Source organism: Mixophyes fleayi, chromosome 8 (genome assembly GCF_038048845.1).
Source record: "Mixophyes fleayi isolate aMixFle1 chromosome 8, aMixFle1.hap1, whole genome shotgun sequence".
Taxonomy (NCBI): Eukaryota; Metazoa; Chordata; class Amphibia; order Anura; family Limnodynastidae; genus Mixophyes; species Mixophyes fleayi.
Window position 1 is genome coordinate 59938425 of NC_134409.1, and position 24363 is coordinate 59962787.

Genomic DNA, 24363 nt, shown 5'->3' on the forward strand with positions numbered 1-24363 from the left:
CACACCAAATAGTTAATTTACTCGCTCTCTCATTAGCAGACATGTATTTATCCCGAAAACCAACAGCTGTAGTGCCCTAGCTTGTTAAATCAGGGTCATTTTTATTAACTCCCCCCTCCCGCACCTTCGTTAACAGAGCAAGTGAAGCAAAACAAATTGTCAGCAACTTGGTCACATCTGAAAGTTTAAATTTGGTTAATATTGTTACTTATTTATCAAACCGGAATATAACAAATCCAATATTTGAATAGAGAATTGGGTTAAATTATTCCTCTTATTATTTTATAAAAATATTTAAATTGTGTACCATTTTTATAGTATGTGAAAGAGATATCAAAGGTCAGTTAATGTGGTTTTGGGTTTGATTACAAGTGATTATTGGATAGGATATTTTTATCTCTAGATTAGATTTTCCAGGCCACAATGGCCATTTATGATTGGTGGCATTGTGTTTATTTCACAAAGGCTGTTGTGATGTCTATTTTCACACTCTGCACCTCCATTTAGGGGAAGGACAACGAACACCTAAGCAGATCATGGGTGTTTTGAAATACTGCAAATTAGAGGTAAACATGCACCCTAACATGGACAAAATCTATAAAAAACAATATTTTGTTTTAGGTGAACAAGATATGATAATGAAGACATGTAAGAAAAGCCATAACAAATAATCAGAAACTTACACTACCTGCAAGGTGGCTGACTACAGTACTGTTGTATTAGGAGAAAAAACTTTTACGTCATTATGGTGGTTGTACAAAAATGATAATTGTAACATTTTCATTTGTTAAACTCATGTACTGCTATCACAATGATCACAAACATCCAAAGCGATTTTAAAGCATGACCATACTTAAAGTGGGTGTGAATATATGAATGCACTGGCCCATAACACTTAGCTTGTTTGGGTCTCAAAAGACAAATTGTAATGAGTTAAAAGGGAAAGAAAAGCAAAGAAGGATGATTAAACCACTTAATGATAACTAGACAGGCAAAATTAATTTAAGCACAAAGATTAGATCAAAAAGATTTTAGAAACTAGTATAAATACAATACAAGGAGAAAGAGACTGTATATATGAGTATTCTCGCTCATACAATTCTCAATCTTCTTACAGATTTACTTGAAAGATGCAGTGTGTTTAAGGAAAGTGTTTAGTGTGATGCTCCAGGAAGCTTGATGATTCTGTATGTGGTCCATTTCACATCTTACTAAGAGCTTCTGAGTGGCATATGAGATGAGCAGAGGCGTTTCTTATCTGCACGCTGAGGATGTTTTATGTGTGTAGGGTTTCCAATCCTGAACACTGTCGCTCTCAGCAAGGTAATGCTGGAAAGTGATTCAAACTCAGTATCCACGCTGGCTGCTATTGCAACCTGCATTCACTGTGCAAGCATCCAGCAGATTTCAGGGACGATCACTCGTTCTGTACTCTATGAATAAGAAGGATGGTGGATTTAGACAGTGAGGTCCCTCCACTACCACCTAGGTACAGATTTCGGGATTTGCTTCTTGGGGACCAAGCTTGGCAAAATGATGACAGGTAAAAGATTATTTTCATTATATATAGCTGGGTTGCTAAAAAAAAAATTAGTAAGAACAAGTTCTTGCATTTAGAAGGAATTTTTTTTAGGAACAGCTATATTTTGTTCTTTATCTATACATTATACATTGAATATTTTCATCCTTTTTAGGTTTTTAGCACAATTTACAGCACCAATACTTTCCTCCTACTCTCAGAATCCATTGATTATTGTATGTTCTGCATAGAATTTCTGGATAGAGCAGTTTCCTATGACTATATTTTTTTCTAATACAGATGCCTTCTGAAAAACAAGATTTAAAAAGCATGGGCAGTGCTCACACATCTGATATAAACTGCCATACAGATAGTTTTGTCAATTGAAAAATGATGATGTGTAAAAATCATTTACTCTGAACACCTTTTTACAAGTGAAGATTATAAAATGTTTTTCGTTACCCTTTTTTTTATTTCTCTGCACATGCTTCATATTTAAGTGTGATCACTTGCTAGCAGGAACTGCAATGACAAACTAGAACATTAGTAGCAAGTAGATGATAATTGATAATATGACAACATAAAGGGAGTCTGTGTCAAATGGAGTAACTTTTAATTGTTGCCTTTTTGTGATTCTGTTAACAGAAGACGGTCTACTATAATTTGTGGAAAAAAACTTGTAGTTTTTCACAGTTAGTGGTGACATTGAACTTTTTCATGCTAGCATTAATTTGTGTATAATAATCTAAATATAATAATGTAAAGTATACATTGGATAGTCTGTATATATTTAAACAAAGTTGTGGTCTTATTTGTACATATTCAAGGGACAATTATGGGGCTTGTTCATAAAATAATGTTATGTGCACAAATGAACTGCAGCCTATCACAATCAGAGTTTTCCTTGTATCATCTAAATGACAGGTGCACAGTGTGGAGGTCCCATAATATATTTCAATTTTCAGATGTATAATGCATAATACATAACATAGGGAATTGCCTCTTTCGGGGTCTCAGAAAATGGCATATTGACACTTTGGGTACCACCTGAAAACAGGATGTGCACCACTGTTCAAAACTGCAGTAGACAAATCACAGCTAGAAGCTGTTCCTATGGGTTACAGCACATTTGTGCTCATTGCACCATTTTATTAAATAAGTCGACTTTATAATAGGTGAACCAATGTATTGAAATGTGTCTTCTTGTGGAACCTCTGAGATTCTGTTGCAGCCATTGTGGACTTTGTGGGCAAAAAGTAGAATAAGCTTGTTGTTATTGACTTTTACAACTAAGACTAAGGGCTAGATTTACTAAGCTGCGGGTTTGAAAAAGTGGGGATGTTGCCTATAGCAACCAATCAGATTCTAGCTGTCATTTTGTAGAATGTACTAAATAAATGAAAGCTAGAATCTGATTGGTTGCTATAGGCAACATTCCCACTTTTTCAAACCCGCAGCTTAGTAAATCTAGCCCTAAGACTAGAACTTAGACAACAAAGACTCATTGATGTTTTATAGTAAATGTAAAATAACATAGATAGAGATTAAGGGCTAGATTTACTAAGCTGCGGGTTTGAAAAAGTGGGGATGTTGCCTATAGCAACCAATCAGATTCTAGCTTTCATTTATTTAGTAAACAGAGATAGAATGTTGCGCAGAGTCACCAATTTAAAAGCTTAGTAAATCTAGCCCTAAGACTCCAATAACTAAATAACTTAGGTATGCTTTAATGATGCAATTAAACACACTTACCACCACTTATTTATCTCCATACCTTTACTCAAAGTGAAGCCTTTTTGCTTTCATAGCACCGTCGACATAGTAAGTTGCAGTGGTGCTTCTTTATGTACTGCTGCGATTTGCAGCAATACATATTGATGGCTACCACCTACCTAGCCTACCTCTGGGGCCATAAATAGACCCTTAAATATGTAGCAATGCGCTATTACATTACACAATTCATCCAAGACTACAGTATATCTTAACATTTTTAAAGTGATCAGTCAGGCACAGCTGATGCAAGTTAGGAGTGACAAAATAGTAGAAGTTTTTCTCCAGTACTTTATGGTTCTTTTTGTAATTATAATCTAGAGATAAGGACATTTATTAAGCCATTTGTATTATTTGCATATTCTGATCATTAATACTCTCAATGATTGCACATTTAGAAGTATGGTTTGACATGTTATGATGCACTTTGTCAGTAATAGTTGCATTAATCAGATATCATATATATATATATATATATATATATATATATATATATATATATACACATACACTATGTTCTAATCAACCAATATGACCCTTTCATTGTACCCTGTCTCCTGTGTTTAGGATTAACCATTTATCTTGACATCAAGCCTACAAGAAATATTGTATGGATTTTGAGAATATAGTGAATATTAGCTATTAATTTGAAGAAAGTAAAACATTATGTAAGTTATTTAATTGCAAAATGTTAAAAGTTTTAGTTAAGGAGTCAGCACCTATACATCAATTTTATATTTTAAGATATTCACAGCACTAGTTCGAAACTTAGCAATCAGTGGCAGTCACTGAGGGGCAATCTTTGGCAGTCACTGAGGGGCAATCTGTGGCAGTCACTGAGGGGCAATCTGTGGCAGTCACTGAGGAGCAATCTGTGGCAGTCACTGAGGGGCAATTTGTGGCAGTCACTGAGGGGCAATTTGTGGCAGTCACTGAGGGGCAATCTGTGGCAGTCACTGAGGGGCAATCTGGGGCAGTGTGTGCAAATGGGTAAATAAGTCATTGGCGTTCTATGGGCCGTATACGTGTTGACAGTTGAGGAGAGGTGTGTAAGTGTGTGCCTGTGTTGGGGAAGAGACCAGTAAAATCTGCAACCTTCCAGTGCAAGATTTAGGCTGGAATCTTATGTGTCCCCTTACAGTAAACTTCCAAGTCACGAATGCGTACGGTTTGTGACTGGTAAAGTTAGAGAGGTTTCCTTACAAAATAGAGGTGAAATAGTGTTTGACTGTTTGGTTAGTTGATAAGTCATCATGGAGTTGGCAGATGCAGGTCTCCTTGACAAGTATGATTATAAATAGTTTTAGTATAGTATAATGTTGAATTTAAAGGCACATTAATCTTAATTAATTTTATTTCCCTCTTTTGACTAGTGTAAATATTTGCAGGACTACCTAGCTTCTTTTGTGTTATTACTATACCTGTTTTCAAAACTTATCCCTAATTGAGAGTCATTGGTTTCGTCTCTTTTTTTCATAGACCTTTTATCTTTTTACCAAATTTTCCCACTAGTCTTATTGATGTATACTAATTATATTACAATACAATCGTTCAGAGGTGTTTCCTTCTGGCATGCAGCGTTGTATCATAATATAATAGATGTAGCATTACATGATTGAAGGCATGGCGTGAATAAACCAAAATAATCACAGCATTAAAAAGGAGACAGGCACAACCCCTTAAGTTCACATATAGCATACGGGCTAATAACATAAAGTAATGTATACAATAGAGGACAGTCTTTTAAAGGCTGGCATCCCCTTAAAAAACCTGAAGTCTTCTCTTTCCAATAAAAACTTAAAAATGGTCTTGAAGTAATACTTGAATGCTGGGTATATAATAACATATCTTATACATCTATTTACACCATACTTACCAACTTTTTACTCTTTCAGGTGAAGTGTGAGGACAGAGGGGGCACCACGAATCGCATCATTTAGGCCCCACAACACAATAACGCAAAGTGTTATTTTGCTGTAGGAGGTGGGTCTAAAAATGCCGCAATTCACCGTGTATTATGTCATGGAGGCGCCCATCCTGCCCATTTCATTAGGAAGTAGGCGGGATGCGGGAGAATGGCCTGCTCTCCTGGGAGTCCGAGAGACCTACCTGGAATTTGGGAGTCTCCCGGACATTCTGGTAGAGTGGGCAAATATGATATACACTTATTTACTAGTAGAAATGTACTTATTATTAAAGAACATATATATTATTATGTATATATTTGTGTGTTTGAATAATATATTTATCGCATATACAGGGTCGGACTGGCCTATCGGGGTAGAGGGGAATTCCTTGGTGGACCCCATTGCCTGGGGGTCCCACCACCTCCCCTCGGAAAATGTTACCCAGATAGTGAAAAGTTATAATAAATGACTAGCTGAAGAATAGTTTAGAGGGTCAGTAACCTGGTGGAACAGGACTTTGGATGAATAGGAGAATTGGGCATGGGTGCTAGCTTCAATACTATGGAAGACACACCAAGATTCGCACTCCTGCCAATCAACCCTGTTGACGATCTGGACATGCTCCTGTTCATCTTTTCCCTGGCTGTCGGCTTTAGCATAATGATCATTGTTCCAGCTAGTGAAGGGAATTGTATTGTAGCTTGTGTGTCAGTCACTAGTGAGGAATAAACATTTAATGAAAGCCCCTGCGCTGTTTCTGATGGACATAAGTCATGGTGTCATCTGTGAATGGGAGTAGGCAGGGACTAGCTGCTTTATAATTGTGAGGGGTGTGGTCTGTGGCACCCCAGTATGCTGTGAGCCAGAAAAGCAAAAAGTAGTGGCTATTTGTGAGGGGGTGTGGCCTGAATGTGCCACCAGCAAAAAGTACAGAGGTGATCATAGTACAACTCTCAGTGCCTGTGCTGTGTTTGGGAAATGGACTGACTCGAGAGTACGGGGTCTCCTGTCACATGTAAGGTACATTAATATGCTATATTCAAACAGGATCACCATCATGTGGTGCTTTATTATATACATATGCACATTACAGTATACTGTATTCCCAACTCTCCGGGTATCTCATCGGCACACCTGCCCTCATCTTAATTCTCCTCATTATGCATGTTGTCAGCAGCAGTCTGCACCTGTGCTATGCTTCACCTGTGCTACCTGGCGTATCTAGACATTGGTCAGTATTCCTTTATAAGGCTCTTCCCCTCACCTTTCAGTACTGATTCTTCGAGTCTTCACCTGGCTTGAAGTAGCTTCCTTCTCTCTGTTGTGATCTACCCTGCTACTTACTCTGCATGCACCGCTGACCTCCGCTGATCCTTTCCACCTCCAAATGGTAATAGCCGTGGTTCACCATCTGCTGCATTCCCTGTATACTGCTGATCTCTGCCTACCTGTTCCACTCATTAGTGGTAATTGTTGTGATCAACGCCCGCTACTTACACTGCATGCACCGCTGACCTCTGCTGATCCGTTCCACATCCAAGTGGTAATAGCCGTGGTTCACCATCTGCTGCATAAACTGTGTACAACTGATCTCTGTCGAGCCACCTCACAGTGGATTGCCCTGTCCGGGCTCATCATCTCTTCCTCTCTGGTCTTCTACTAGGACTCATGTATCTGCCCTTCATTGGGTTTACTCCTCAGTGTCAAGTTGCCTCTTAAAGTCACCTCTCTGTTCTGTCTCACTGGGAAATTCCCTAGGGGGCCGCGAACTGCAGGGTGGAAGACGCTAAAGCCCAAATCTTCTTGCGAGGATTTCTGGTGAATACCTTCCGCTCTGTTAGACCCCACGCCTCTGGGTGAGTCTAGCAAGTATCAGCTGATACAGCAGGATCTCACTCATCCTTCATGTGCAAACCTGACATGTATTCACTAGAGTACATTACTGCTATCAATTTAGTTCATTATGCTGCATGCACTAGCAGTATTAATATTATGTATATGTTTTTATATTGACCTACGGTAGTTGCTATGCCCTTTGAGGACTGACCAAATCCACTCTAGTAGTTGACCACGCCTCTTCAGAGGCCCTGGTGGGACCTTCATGCCCCACTCTGGCATTGCTCATATTTACTTGCTTTCAAATATCTCTTCCAGGACATTCCAAGAGAGTAAGCAGCTATGATTTATCTTATTATCTTACCTATCTTTAGGTGGCACCAGATTGTGTTTGTATAATACATAAGCATAAGAGTTATTCCAAAATATTCACAGACACTTACATTAACAACATAGCTATCCTTAATTATTAATTATGATTGCCATTTTAAATGGCGTAAAACCACTGTGCCATGATTACTTGTCTTTGGAATGTAGGGGAACAGTGTCGGATACTTCACTTGTTATTATTAAGGTCAGTCTATATTTATTTATTGTTAGGCATGTAATCTTCGGACATATTTAAAGTAGTGTTCTAAGTACCAGATAAACGTACCCGAACCGTCCTGGCAGCCAGATATGATAGCTTGCATGAGAAATAAGTACGCCATCCAATACCTTCCTATTACAATCATGCTGACATGGATCTTACTGTGACTACTATTACAGTTACTAATAGATCCAGTTTGCATTAGATATATAAGTAATAAAAATAGAGGAGGCTTATTACTTATTATGGTGCTTATATGTGTTTTCTGGTTTAAAATAAAGCAAAAACATTATGAATAAAGAAATAAAAAAAAACAAGAAAGACATATCTATTTCTGTCCCTGTAATCCTTTAGACCTTTACTAAAAGTACACAAATGTGATATCCCTTTACTCGGAGATAGGACTAGCAGATTTTTAGAATATTTTGATAATTTTTTAAACTGATCAGAATATGTAAAAATAACCATAAGAAAAATGATGGAAAAGTATATTTTATCATCGTATCTTAAGATACGTGCAACCTTAAATCTAGAGTAGCGTTGTGCCCAGAGGAAGGATGTGTCGGTCATCATCATCAATTTGAAGATATTGGTACCTCAAATTAAGACACATCTGAAAGAGTCTGCATGATTCTACTATACGTACTTGCATGTTAATGCCCATGATCTGTCTCTCTCTAATCACAGGGCCCACAGGTGCTAGACTCATCATTATGCAAGTGCAAGATGCAAGTTGTGCACTTATGTTGGGCGTAAAATTTTGCACCAAAAAAGCATATTTACATTGCACAAATATACTAATGTGCAAATATAAATGAAGCCGTTAATGATTATATCTTTATGTATGTCAAAATCACCAAACAACAGCAATATTTAACATTTTGTGGATAAGTGATGTTATACCTATATTTTTCTTCCAAATTACAAATTTGCTATATTCCCCTCTGAACAGTGTTGACTTAAGAATGATCTCTTAAAGGCCTGTATTGTATATTGGTCGTTAGAATGATCCATTTATTGTATATTGGTCACTAGGATGCTCTCTGTATTGTACATATGTCAATAACATGCATTCTATATTGTATGGTGGTCACTAGGATGCTCTCTATGTTGTGTATCAATAGGATGTTTTTAGCATTTTTTTTTGCATTCCCTAGAATTTTCTCTACATTGTATATAAGTCTATAGAATGTTGTTTTGTATTTTATGGCAGTAACTAGGATGCTCTCTACATTTTATGTAGTCCCTAGAATGCTCTCTGTGTTGTATATTGATCAATAGGATACTCTCTGTATTGTATGGTGGTTAGTAGAATGTACTCTGTATTGTGTGTCACTAGGACGCTCCCTGTATTGTATTTCTACCACAAGTAGAACCAATCCTTTATATAGCAAGATGGCCAGTCCGAAAGTTATGTGGATTTGAAAAAGTCTATGGACATTTGACGAAATGCGTTGCCTGTCACTTTGGATTGGGTTTTCTATTACGAGGAAGACGACTTCTAAGAAGTCTCCTTTTCCGCTTTTCTTATTGCCTGGTTCAATAACCATCTGGAACTCTTCTACAAACAAACCTGTGAGATCCTCCTTCAGTTTCCATACAGACATCTGTTTGGGGCACACGATTATAGATTTCAATAGAGAGTAACAGGCTGACATGGAGCATCACAGAGAGACTGCAAGTGTGATTTATTCGCTACTCCCAGGTGAACTATTTTATCTGCTCAATTTTACTCATGGGCTCATAATATCTACTCTAGCATTGACATTTGACTATTTACTTAAGGTGGATTGGTTCCATATTTCTATTGGCAAATTTAATTTTTATCCAAGGCGGAAATCATTGAGAGACTTGGTTATATGATATCACTTATTAGGTGAATTGGAGTCACCCTCCCTGTACTAAGGATCTGGATGTTTTTTTATATATACACAATTATTATTTTTCATTTTCAAAGAAATGTTCATTGAATTATACATATTGGGAGCAATCTAATTGAGAATAATAAGAACAGAATTTTTCGATTGTATATGTTTATAGTTGGATTGTGCTTCACAGCATAAACATCTGTATTTATGCATTTCAACAATTTGAACGTATGCAATAGATATTAATATTATTCTTATTATTTTTATTATTAAACTATTATTGCTTTTTATCCTCTTGGATTTCTGGTCAAGTTTTTAAGTGTTATATTACACTTGGAGAGGTCCGTAATTTTGCACTGCCACCTCCCCCCCCCCCCCTCCCCTTTATAGATTGTCTTTTTGGGAATTTGCACTATTCCTACTACAGTAGCAATACAGGTCTTTATAATTGTATTTATTGTTTGATAAAACATATTAGCGCCTGATAATTGTTTAATTCTGTGGTCTATCACAAGTACTGAAGAAATTATTATGCATAAAATATAATACCTGCTTTGTCTTACTTGCAGTACATCCTTGTTATTTGTCCTTGGGGCCTCAATGTGCTGTCTCCTGTTTATAGTCACATAATATATTTCTCGCTAATTTGATTGATACCATTCTTGTCTATAATTATTGTTACCATTTATATGCCAAATGTCCTGATTTAGGGTAGTTTAGGAAACTGTCTTGCTCAGGAAATTAAGGAGAACTGAGTCATATTTGTCGCTCTTCACTTTTATTTAAATGTTGTTCAAACCAGTTATTGGTGGGTGCATTATATAAGGGAAGAGGAGAGGGAGATGGAGGTGGTTGGAGAGAGCACGTTGCTTTTCACAATAATTATGTCATAATTGTCAGCTGCAATATGACACTGAAGTTGGCCCTGATCTTTCCCCTTGCATCTCAAAAGCTATCTTCAGTTGACATTTATGGCATCTATAAAAGAGTGCAGAGCTGGAAATCAAACTGGAGACAGTTATGGGAGCAGCTACTACAGCAGGAGGTTTAGTTACAGTTGGAGGAGGAATACCTAGGATAATTTAGAGAGTGTTTAGCCGGGTAGACGGGAATTAAAGGGATTGCACCAACTGGACTTGAGCAGCATCTTGTCTATCCACTCTGCCCAAAACAGGGTGGCGCATCTCCTTGGTAGATGGATCTCCTGTAGAATCCATTAAGGCCTGATCTTACTGTCACAGAATCATACAAGAATGATTGGATTCTACAGTCTGCCTGATTTAGCTGCACCCCCACGGATGCACAGATTCTAACATGGGAAGGTTTTCACCAAGGACCCCGCCATATAGCCCCAGATACCAGGATCTGCTGAATGTTAATGGATACAGGATACCAAGATACCACGATGAGTTGAGAACCATATAGCGCTGGATACCAGAATCTGCTAAAGAGGAACTAATACAGTATACCATGATGCCAGGATTAGCTGTGAAGTAAACAGCACTGGATACCAGGATCTGCTGAAAAGGAAGAGATGCAGGATACCTGGATACCAGGATTATCTGAGAGGCATACAGAGCTGGATACCAAGATCTACTGAATAGGAATGGATACCAGGATTCATAAGGGAAACACAGAATTACAGAAGACCAAACAATCCAGCAGCTAGCACGTTAACTGGACATGAAGGATGAATGGGAGTGTAAAGTTATCAGCCAGTGGCTGAACATGGAAAACTATGAAAGATGGAAGTGCGCATGCACACTCCTGCAATCCAGGATGGCCGTCCGCCCTCATAAGACAATGGAGCAGAGGAACTCAGTGAAGGAGACCAGCCTTGCGCACTGGATCCCGGTAAATAAGCCGGAGGATCTGGCTAATGACACTGCAGCAAGATCTTCCTCTCTCACTATTCTACATGCCTCACAAAATTCACCCTCACCTACAAAACTTTCAATTACACCACCCCTTCATACACCTAAAACCACAAATTAAAATTCTTTCCTTGCCTCTGCTTCAACCTGCCTTTGAACCCCATATACAAGACTTTTCCTGTGCCACTACCCACCTTCAAATATTTAAGAGCTTTCTGAAAACCAACCTCTTTCCTAGAACCTATCATATTCTCATCTATATTACTCACACTGGTGCACTCTTACCATGGTCTCAATCTCCACACATACCAGCTCCTTTTATCTCATCTCTGTCCCTTTCCCACTACATTGTAAGCTCTGATGAGCAGGATCCACTTGCTCTTTGTTTTCTGGTCTGCACTTTTCTTCACTACCTTGTATGTCCCTCTTTTATGTGTTTTGTTTTCCCCACTGTCCGGCGCTGTGGAGCGTTGTGACACCTACACAATTGGCAATAATAATAATAATAATAATAATAATAATAATAATAACAATAATAATAATAATAAATGGGTGGTTGACATAGATGTCAAATGTGATTGTTGGCATTGCTACAAACCAAATGCACCATCTTCTATTCTATATGAGGACTTACATACACTAATTTACATCTCCTGTATTCTCAGGCAACATATTTTTTTTTTACCAGGGAAGGTGAACCGCACATTATACAGTATGTAGCTATCTAAAAGATTTTTCAGAAAGTGCAGTCTCAAAGCTACATAGGTAGCAGCAGTAACAACTACACTGGGGGCCATCCACAAACCTAAAATGCTATGTGCCACAAGTATGACCAATTACCAGCTATATTAAGGCTTTTTAGATCAGGAGCATTGAGTGATGACATTGATATCAAGAATTTTAGACTAACTTCTATGATGTCTACCAAGTATGTGGATCTGATGTTTCTGTGTTCACAGTGATTCAATGGGTGAGATAGTTGTGTTGTGTGTAGTGTCTGTGCATCTGATAGGTTTTCTTTAATGGAGGGGCAGATATATTAAGGGCACATGGCTTAGATTTTGCATTGGGTCCTAAGAGCCTTTAGCTATGTCACTGAGAGTGCTTCAGTTAGTATACTCAGAAGGCGCGGGCTGCATATGGGGAGAATCCTGGTCCCTGCCCATCCCCAGGCAACTCACATCTCCCAGCCAAACCCAGCATCATTGACCTGTAGATAACCCCGTAGGCAGGGATTCCCCAGTGTGGGAAGTTTTGTCCCTTTAAAAAGAACTGCAGGAGAGATTTTTGGGTGTTCGTGGATCCTGTTAAACTTAGTAAGAGTCTTGTCTCTTACCAGCTCCAACATGGTTCCTGTTCCAGTTCCTGCTTCTGAGGCCTATCTTACTGCCAGGAATCTATGCTCCATCAGGAGTTGCTCGCGGATCAGTTTACTAAGTGAGACTGCTGGTGTGGGGAGACTAGGGTCCAGGTCCCTACCAACTAAGTAGAGTGCTATGGCAGAAGTTGCCAGGATCAACAAGTCCAAGAAAACGACCTACAGCTTGGTCTGGTCTTCTAAATTTTCTTCTACCATTATCTTTATAAAAAATTCCGGATTATTGCACATTGGGGTGTTACTTGGTGATGGCTGAAGGTTGGTGAGCACTGGTTGCTTAAAGTATTGTTTGTATATATAAGCTATTGTTTGTAGTTATCTGTTTTAAAGATACAGTTGTTTCCACACCTTGTCTTAGCTTGTGTGCTCCTGATCCCCTAAATACCTGGGTTACTTAATGGGCTCCTTCCATAATATCATGACAATAATATATAATAATATATTTTCTTCAACACAGGCTTTTTCTCCCTTAACTTCCAAGACCCCGCTTTGAACTGAGCTGGGATCAGAATATGTGCAATGAATGGGCATCTGTAGGAGGAGGGGCTTCACTGTGCATACACAAATTGTTGGCAGGGGATTAACAGTGCTGCCCTCACACTAAGCCCAATTTATCTCTTCATATTTATACCATTATGTTTGAATGGGAAGTCTGTGATCCCTTCCTATCCTGGATCCTAAGGCAATTCCCCTTTTATGATATGCCACTGCTTATGATAAACACCTTATTACTTTAAATGAATAACAGTAAGGGTGAACATGCTTAGAAGGTAGAACCCAAGTTACAACATGTAGATGAGATCTTGGTTTTAGTTCTGTTTAGGACCCAAACTTTTCTCTATGTACCACTTTTATCTGTCATCTGTAAAATAGCATAAACTAATGCAGATGTATGTGGTTCATGGCAATACTATCCAACAGTAGCTACTTGCAGGGGCATAATAAGATATTTGTGGGCCTCACAGAAACGCTGCTGTTGTTGGAGAGCAGTCCACAAAATACACATATACAACAGTGAGCCTCATTACCATTTAATTCCCCCGTTACTTTTACAGTTTCACCTTTGACTACATTTATGCAATGCATCTAGCCTCAGATGTTAAAGATAAAATCCACAAATTAAATAACGTGTGTGAGCAGTGAAACCTGATAGGGAATGACAACAAGTATATTTAAAACGATTTCTTTGGAAGTGATTACAAACGTTTGACCGAGGGGTCAGATTACAGTACTAATGCTATAGAGTCCAGAGATTCTTATTTCATAATTCACCCAAAACACATATTATTGTTTGACCACACTGGAAAAATATGCAATTCCTGCTTTAAAACGGTTAAGTAGATTATACTTCTCACATTTATCACAATTTAGTGGTAAATCTGACATAGCTATATTTTTGAGTACACAAAAAAGACATGTATTTCTCCTTATTTACCACATGCATTTGTTTCCATTTACCATAGTATTTTGCAGCCATGTTTTTCCTCAAGAATTCATTCATATTTATAAAAATCTCCAATAACTCATCAATAAATGTTTACCAATGCATTCCATTATTAATGTAAATACTTGCTAAAATAAACCTGTCTGTATATATTATTTTGCTACTACAATAAACATATGATTCAAGTTAAATGAAACATATCCAGCATGCTCTTAATCTGTCTTAATTGTGTGATTAAGTAGCACAAGCTAGATAGATACATTATCAAGGGCTGTTGAATGTTACTTTTTCTGTGCTTTTTCTGTTTTATCGGAAGTAGCCACTATTCCTTGATTTACCAGAGGAAAAGGTGCCAAAGCATGAGCCAATTTGCCAATCTCTGTTAGAAACAGTGAAATGTAACATACCCAGCATCCTCTTCATCTGTCTGAATTTTACGATCATGTAGCAGAAGCTAGACATGTACATTAGCAAAGTCAGAATGTTATTTTTCCCTTTATTTTTTAGGTTTTTTTTCAAAAATGTTTTATTTGCATTATCCAACAACAAAACATACAGTAGATATTCAATATATGGTTTTCAAATTCCGCAATATAAATAATAAACAACAAATGTATGCATCAGATAATCATGTAACAATAAAAAAGGAGATGCAAATATAAATTGGGGTGGAGTTGATTCCATTAAGGTAACATCTACTTGTTATCAAACATAACTTAGCATAACCAGAATTAAAATCCAAATCAGTGCATCAGGCAATCATCATTAGATTTTTCTACAATGCTTATACAGTATTTTGTACATTTTGAATTTGAATTATACTGTGTATTAGATACTGGCTCTGTGTAATACTATATGAACCTTTTGTAGTTTCGCTGAGGTTAATTATTTTTATAGTTTTGTCTTGATACTTGAGTAAAATGTCTATATTTGCTAGTGAGGGGATGTCTTGACTCCAGTATTGAAGTGCGTTTCCAGAGTCTATCACTATCACAAAACAGGAGGTCCTAGTATAAATATTGGATTCTAAATTTGGTTGAAGAAATGAAGTCTGAAGAAATGAAGTCTGAAGAAATACTAAAAAAAACATAGAATTGTGCAGAAGTACCTAAATTGGCATTTATTGTATTTAAATTATATATATGTAAAAAACATAAAATTAAAAAATACAGTAAATCATAAAAATTAAAGAACCACATTACATGCGTCATTTAATATAAAAACTAGAAGAACTAAGCTTCCATAGATTTATGAAGAGTTCTAAAGCATTATTATGAACAAATAAAATGGTCCACATAAGATCAAAATAAATGTGTAGATGTAAGATATAAAGTTGAGCCTTAAACAGTCAATATATCCAGCTTGTGGATATTATATGGTATAACTGATCAATGACCAGTACTGCTGAAATAATGACCTTAAAATAAATGATGCATAGAAGAGATATTCGTTGTACACACCCTCCATGGGTTTGAACACAGGTGTATTCGATAGAAGATTTGGTAAGTAAACAATCATTCACCCAGTGGGGTGGTAAAGTAACATGAGCTTCTTACCGTAGCCGCGGCTTTCATACATCAAAGTCCACGTACTTGTAATACAATAATTCACCAAGACATCCAACGGAAGGATAACACGATATTGTGAGCTTCTTACCGCATCAGCGGCTAATGTGAATTAAAGCCAATCCAAAGATTGTAGTTGATCCATCAGTATAGCCATCAGAATGTAACAATATGGCACAATATGGCAGTGTATATTATGCTCCTTACCGCACAAGCTGCTCTTAGAAGTAAACCAACAAAAGTGTCTCTCTGGTGCGCACCAGTTAAGAATCTGGAAAGAAAACAATTTGGGAAACAGAAGTTCCACTTGTCTGTGATCTTCAGTTCAGTAATAACACTTGGGTCAGTTTAGCAACACTTGAACATGCGACGCATTTCGTCTGATATACAGACTTTGTCAAGCAAAAAAACATTAATAAAAACAAGTAAGTAATGTTTTAGGTCAGCAAGGTCAGCATTTCCTGCTATCAGACTCCCTCCCCATATATGCCTAATTGGAGATTTCCTCTAGCAACCTTACAAACCCAAACAATGACACTTCCATACAAAACACATCCCAATGTAACAGGATAAGTGCATTTCAAATTATAGCAGCTCTATTATGCATCACATTCCATTTATTAAAGATACTAGTGCTTTACAATACAACTAAAGCCTCTATTTACTAAAGCTGGGTACACACTACAGAAATTGTGACCAACTTTTTATGTCGAGCGATTTTACATGCGATCGATGTTCCGATCACTCGATCCATGGACTGCATACACACTAGCCTTGTTTAAATGATAAAGGGAAGAGCAGACTTCCCTTTAGCGACTTTTTACAGCCATGTTGTCGTGAGCAATGACTGTAATTTCATACTCACTGTTGTGGATCGGTCGGAATTTTATACACACTACACAGCAGAAACGAGATTGGAACGCTGACCCGACTTTTGAACGAGCGGTCGTATGTCGGCTGTTTGAGCCGATTATTGGACGAAAACAGTGTAGTGTGTACCCAGCTTAAGACAACATAGTCCTCTGGTATACATTGCCTGAATTGCTATAAGGTTTATCACTTTTTTAAATGGAGTGCTGAGAATGTTGCATCACTTTGCTCATTAAACAAATGTCTGGCAGGTGATAATTGCAATAATGTACAATGTTGTCAACTGTAATTTTTGTTTAAACTTTTTTATTTGGATTAAAAATCCATTTTGCAAGGCAAGGTTTAAATAGATTTTCTCTTTCCTCAGTTAATCTTAATTTTATTTAGAAGTAACTCCACATCTCCTTAAGTTAAACAAATAGTGAGTGATTTCATGTCATGAACTGTTTCAGCCTTGAAGACATAGGAGGCTCAGAGACCTACTGTAAAATTTGTTATTAAGAAAGTGCACTGCAGGAGAATTGCTAGTAACTATTACTCACAAACCTTTTCTAGATTGTTAGTTGTCTTGGGCCCAAAAAAACACATGAAGTGTTAATCTAATGTATGTCCAAACATTGATGCTGTGCTGGAGGAAAACCTGTTCTTATAAGATCAATTAATGCAAGGATCTATTGCCAGATGATTGATACCTTTAGACCAGTGTCCAGCCATCATGTTACCTGTTTCCTGATCCTACTCTGTGCTGATTACTACAGCTAGCTACTTCCTATTCTTACAAAGCATTGTTTGACAACGAGTCTGGAGTCGGTGTGCACTTGGACATTTTCCTACAACATTTTGCACTGCTCGTAAAGTACTTTTGCGTACTGTATAAGACTGAGTCTATGTAAATTGAACAGTACTCAACTCTGTTTCTACATTGACTTTTACCAGCTCCTATCAAGCACTGAACTATTGTTGCGCCCTGTACCTGCATTAACTGTGTTCAATATTAAGCACTGATCTGTTAATGTGTTATGTTCCTGCTTTGGTTTTCTCCAGTATTACCTGCTGCTGTCAAGCACTGAACTATTGCAGAGCTCAGTTCCTGCATTTGTTGTGTCTGGTTCCTCCATGTGATGTGTTGCTGGGTGTACTGTGTTCCTGTATCTGCTGTATCTACACTTCCTGAACATTGGAAATCTAAGGTATTGAGAAGAACTAATCTTCACTTGTGATTGTCACTATGCATCCTTCTACAGTGTTGGCTCTGTACTGCATTAGAGATTTTAAAAAAAACCACTGGATTTATAAAAATGAATAAGAGGTCATTAGACAGACAGAGGCATCAGTAGACATTTAACAGATGATGATAGACCAAGGCCATAATGTTAAATAATACAAGATGGAAATGTTCTTGGGTGGACTAATCCATATGTTAAAAAGAAGATGTACATTTTGCGGGACTGTACTGTATACATACGATAAATATGAACAGATTTGGTACAGTTGGAGAATATGTCTCTTTGTCCTGGAGGAACTGTGAAATTGGCGTGCTCGCTGCAGTTAGTATCGGGAGACACCATGGCACTCCCTATGTCTTTTCCTTTTGTTTATGTTAAATATTTGCATTTCTCATTGTAATTTATAACCTTGCTTGCATGCTATATTCTACATTGTTTGTTTCCCCTTTTGACCACATGTCTCCAGTGCTCTATGTTTATACAGTGTTTGATTATATGACATATATTAAGTGGGTTTAGTTTTGTTTTCTGTTTGTTCTCAGAAAAAAAAATAAAGCCAATAAAACTAATTTGATTTAAAAAGAAAAATGACATGCACATAGTTTAACAAACCAAGGACCTCAGTGACAACGACTGCCAATTTTGTAGCTGAAGTGTTTGATATTTTTGGGCTCCCACAAAAGCGAACCTTTTGGTTGTTGGTTGTTAAACCAAAGAATAGATATAGTAGACATTTTCGACAAGTAGATAAACAAAGGTGGACTGCACCCAGAAGGAAAATGGAGAGGGAAAGACCACACTCACTATATTTTGAACGTTAGACAACATGCCTCATGGAAAGAGGCAACAAGATTAAGAGGTCATTAGACAAACAACTGCATCAGTAGGCATTTAGACAAGTAGATAGATGAAGGTGGGCTGCACCCAGAAGAAAAATGGTGAAAGACCACACACACTATACTTTAATTGTATACATCATGCATTATGAAAAGTGAATGGGCAGTAAGAATAATAGGTAATTAGATGGACAGTGCCATCAGTAGACCTATCTAACAATCTGAGGTCTAAAGTCCCTGGCTTACAGTCTCAAGTCCCTAGCAAATAAACACAGACTAGCTTACATTTGTCAGCCGCCAATCAACCTACTAGTATGTGTAGCGCCGGCGGACATGATGGCCCACACAGCCGCAGTAATGTCAGTGATTGATAAAGCTCTGCTCACAGTGACATCACAGAGACAAAGGGAGCAAGGGAAAAGTGACAGGGGAGAAGAATGACTTTAAACTGGCAGCAGCAGTGTGGCAGTTAGTCCCTGTTAACGGTGAAACCTGTGAGCCAGTCAGGGAAGTACCCTGTCATTTTATCAGCAGAAAAAGCCCTGTGAATCTCTGAAGAAACTCAGGTCAGGAGGAAACAGCCATGAGGGCCAGAAGAGTATCAGGAGGGAGACAGTTGGAGAATACTTGTTAATAAGCATTCAAGGTAGAGGTACCTCTTGACTAGGGTAAGAAAGGATAAGGTATTGCATTGTATTCTTGTACATTTACAACATTTCATCTGTTTTAAAGGAATACTTTTAAAATACAGTTTATATAAGAGATATTCTATTTTGGTATATATAAAGTCTAATTAGACATGAAAATCCTTTGAGAGTATGAGTACAATTAATAAAAGTGCTGGTGTGGCTTTCAAAAACCATTTTGCCTATTACTGTCTCTTTCTGTGTTAAACTGTGGTTTTGTTAGTAGGGGGTGGAGGGTTCATTGGTCTCCCTCTGGTGTTGCTTTTCAAGAACACTGCCCAATGAAGAGCCTACTGCACTCAGACCAATGTGGAGGCACTGCGCTAACTGAGAATAAAAGTAAAGGAAACACCACAGGTCACAATACACTTTACATAGACACCCAGCTGATCTACAGGAAAGGGGGTGCTACATAAGTTTTTGGAGTATGGGAGGAAAGCAGAGCACAGGGAGGAATCCCTCACAAACACAGGGAGAACATACAATCTCCACACAGATAAAACCTTGGTTAGGAATTGAGCAATGCTTTGGTAGCCCCAACTGGAACTTGATTTGTGAAAGCAACTGAAACAGTTTGACATCAGAGAAAACATAAACTGCTCCTCATTTGTGGCAAGAAACGAATGAAGGGGCTGATGTTGAAGTGTTCCAGGCTGATTCTTGTTTTTCATCGTGGGCTGCAGTCACTCCACTACACACTTTAGCAGCAGTAATACAGCAGTTGTGTTCCTTCACAGAATGATTTTTTTGGTTATGGTGGCTGAACTGTGTGGGTTGTGCTTGATTTTGTCTAAATTTTCAGATCTGATGTAGTGCTGACATACAGAGAGTCCATGTCCACACCAGTGGTCAGTCCACATAGGGTCACTTTGCTGTCTGTCCCAACCCCTGGTGTTGGTGCCTGAAGTCCGGCCAGGCAACTTTCTCAGCTGACCAGGCCATATTTTCGACAGCATAATAGCGGTCAATAGCTGTCACAAGCTCTTGAAACGACTGAGGGGCGGTCTATAGAACCCATCTCTGTAACCCTCGACTTAGGTTTCACTCACAAAGGTCGATATCCAGGATTTCGAACATTTTGAGGTTTATACTGTCGGGCTCCAACCAAATTTCTGTTAACCTTGCCAGGTGTGCCAGCTGGGCACACATTGCAGATACTGGTTTAAACAGACAGTTATGGAATCGTTGCACCTTCTTGGGCACTATCACCCCTATCCTTGTTAAAATGGTTGCCTTTAGGTGCTGAAAGTCTGCTGACTGATCCTCAGGCACATCCATATAGGCACACTGGGCTTCACCCATTAAATAAGGAGTCAGTTTCTCTACCCATTCACCTGTTGCCCCCTTAAGACATGGCACAGTCCTTTCAAACAATAATAAAAACGCCTCCGCGTCATCCTAGGAGGTTATCTATTGCAAGACAGCAGGTTAGTGCTCAGTTTGTCTGAACTGACTGAGCTCTGCCCGCAACAGTCTGTTACTTTCCACCTGAGCCTCGGCGACGGCTAGCATTTGGCCCTGCTGGGCTTGCTGTGTGACTGACACTTTAGTTAACTCTTGGAAGATTTCCTCCATCTTACTATCTGATCTGGCGGGATAGTGAAACTGCGCCTCCCTTAACCTACACTGACAAGCAAATGTAAAAACCAACAACAAAAGTAAAAAACATTTTTTTTTTAAAAAAAAAAACCAATGTCAGCTTAAGCAGTAATGTCTTAGCTAGCAGCAGCTGCTACATTTTACCTCCAAGGAGGGACAAAAAAAAACAGTAGGGAAATAGAGAAAACACACAAAACATTTTCTTCTCTGTAAATCAAACTTATCTTTTGTTGTCTGGATGGCTGGTTGGACAGCTGTTTTTTGGCTGTCCTTTTAAGATCCCATGATGACACCACTTTGTAGAAATCACCAAATAAAGACTCCTTACTCCAGGCTTCTTAAGCAGTAGCTATTTTATTTGCAGCATAAAACAGCACATCACGAACATAAATAATCCATGGCTTCCTGACACACTATCTCAGCCCACAGTCCCTGACTATCGTCCGGTAACTTGTCAGCATCGGAAGCCCCGCCCACCAGATCTCAAAATCCTTTTATACACACACACACACCACAGCAATCACACCCATGCTGTACCTGCAAACTCTCTGGGATTTTACCTTTCCCTATGTAGGAAAGGTGTGGAAAATAACCCTCTTCGCCCCATACCCTTCTCCTTAGCTTTGCCATACTTGGCGAAGCCGATACTTTTCTTGGCATAAACTTCCTTTTTGCCACCTGCTACTTCTCTGGCTTCACCAAATCAGGTGAATTGGCCGACCTGGGGAGCGCATCTCTCTGTGACAGGGCATCAGCATTATTATGCAGAGCCCTGTAGAGCCGATACTATATATATATATATATATATATATATATATATATATACCGTATATACTCGTGTATAAGCCGAGTTTTTCAGCATACTTTTGTATGCTGAAAAAGGGCACTCGGCTTATACACGGGTGAACTTACCTGGTGTCCGGTCCCTCGGCTTCAACTTCTGCATATGCGTTCCAACACAGGAAGTGCGGCATTTGGAACGCAAACTTGCGTTCCAAATGCCGAACTTCCTGTTGTTGGAACGCATATGCGTTCCACTGCCGGGTAAGTGAGAAAAAACTCTCTCTCTCTCTCTCTCTCTCTCTCTCTCTCTCTCTCTCTCTCTCTCTCTCTCTCTCTCTCTCTCTCTCTCTCCCTTTTTTTTTTTCAATACAGCCACCATGTTCATACATTTATATCCCCACCCCTTTATTTAGGTTAGGTTGTACCCAATGCCAATGATTTTATAATCATTTATGAATGTTCCTTGTCATCTACTGTTATTTATGGTTTAGCTAAAAATGATTTCATAGATTGAACCTATCATTTTTATTTAGGTTTTTAAATTAGTGCTCTTTTCCACCCTAGGCTTATACTCGAGTCAATAAGTTTTCCCAGTTTTATGTAGTAAAATTAGGTGCCTCGGCTTATATTCGGGTCGACTTATACTCGAGTATATACGGTATATATATATATATATATATAAATATTAAGTACATGTTTATATAGAATATAGATATGTATGCATCATACTGGGAAGTACATCTGCACAGGTTTACGTTAATCTGGTGAAAAATCATTAATTGATGCTATCGACGACATTTTAGCTAGATCAGATTTGAATGTTTTAAAATATATCACCAATGCTACAGTAAATTTAGCAGATAAATGGGAGAAATAGTAATGCACTATGGACTATGCTGATGCAATATAAATATGTGTTATTATTAATGATGATAATAGTAATAGTGTTACAAGCTTATACAACCCAACATGTAAAAGTCTATTCCAGGACAAAATAATCCCAGTCCACTTAAATTTTGCCCTGATCTTTGTAACCATGCCCAAATTTTGAGAAAGCCACATATGTATTTTCTTAGGCCATGCTTCTTATGGGGTCTGAGGATTGGGACAGTCCCACAAAAAAAATATTGAGAAGTCTAAAGTGTATTATATAGTGTATGATAGCAAGTTTTGGTGTTTCAATTTCCTTTGTCACTCAACTACTTACAACATCTAAAGAGTACAAAATGGGAATATGCTTTGTTCAAGAGGATTTTTTAAATATGCAACTAGCATCCTATCTGTATTATGGTTATGTGTACAAATGCATAGTTTGAGCACTATGACTAGAGGAAGATGCCTCAGGGACTTTGAGGAATTATTGCTAAGACATGTTTGGTGTTAGTTACTATACACTGCTAAAGACTGATGAACCATCTATTTTTTCACAAGGAGCATTGGCTAAGGTTTTATTGTCTTAAGCATCTGAGTAGATAGACGGACAGACATCATCAACTAGTGGCAAATGTGGTTTAGATCATATCATTCAGTCTAAATGTCTGTGCATTTGTTCAACATTAATTGAAAGGAGAAATATCAATGTAAGGCATGAACAAGCAGTGTCATCCATTACAGTACATTGAGATCTTTATAGAGATGGATATTTTGGTTGGGTTGCTTACCTAACAAAATCTTTTATAAGTGTATTATATAGAAAAATAAAAAATAAACCTACCGACCGCTGAAAGCAGTACAATAAAATAAAAACACACACACCATGACAAAATATTTTACCTTTTTAAATAAAGCTCTCCCATTTCTTCATTGCCATAATAATATATGTGCAATGAGCCTTAGGGATTTTCTTTCCAATGTCTTTTCTTCTTCTTTTCTTACTTTTTTCCACTGATTAAATGGTTAAGAAACTCTTCATACAGTAGATGTCGATAGATTTGCTCTGCTGATGACAGGCAGGGAGCGGCTTTGCATTGATGGGTTAAAGCCTAGGGAAGCATCTGTCACGAGGAACCTACAAACTATATACAAGCAGTAAGTAAGGCAATTTCTAGTAAGAAATTTTACTTTTTTCTAACGCATTTAAAGTGGCAGTAATTATCATCATCATCATCATCATCATAGAGATTGGCATATCTATTATATGGCTGCATCAAGTATATCTAAATGTGGTCACATACTGTTTTAAGTTGCATATATATTCCTACAGTTGCATATATATTATAGTTGCATATATAGTTGCATATATATTCCTCTTCCCTCCAGTCTCCATACCTGTTCTTCTGCTCCGTCTCTACTGTATCTGCCCTCCCGGAGTTTCTGAAGTACTGGTACTGTGTGTTTATTGTTCTGTACTGTTCTATCCTGTTTAGTCTACTGTATAGTCTACTGTTTGTACTGTGTGCGGCGCTGCGGAAACCTTGTGGTGCCCTACAAATAGACGATAATAATAATAATAATAATAATAATATTCAAAGTAATCTGGTAATAGTGCAATTTTCGCTGGTTACATTCTACATGTACATTTCGGACTCATTGGGGTTGATTCAATTCGGTCACCTTAGTGTAGGAATAACGCGGTGCTAATACTATTACCTTTAATACGGCAATTTTAACACA

The 24363-nt window shown here is 38.0% G+C and overlaps 1 protein-coding gene across 4 annotated transcripts in view; it reads left to right on the forward strand.

Moving 5' to 3' along the window:
- Positions 1-1225: 1225 nt before the first annotated feature.
- KCNT2 (potassium sodium-activated channel subfamily T member 2) overlaps positions 1226-24363 on the forward strand; it is a 614388-nt gene continuing 591250 nt past the window's right edge. For 2 of the 4 annotated variants that reach the window (XM_075182642.1, XM_075182646.1), the window contains exon 1: positions 1229-1543. In XM_075182642.1, coding sequence (XP_075038743.1) covers positions 1449-1543 — 95 coding nt within the window. In that variant the 5' untranslated portion in view covers positions 1229-1448. Of the gene's footprint in view, positions 1544-24363 lie in introns of all 4 variants that reach the window. The other 2 variants (XM_075182645.1, XM_075182644.1) reach the window with 2 other exon arrangements.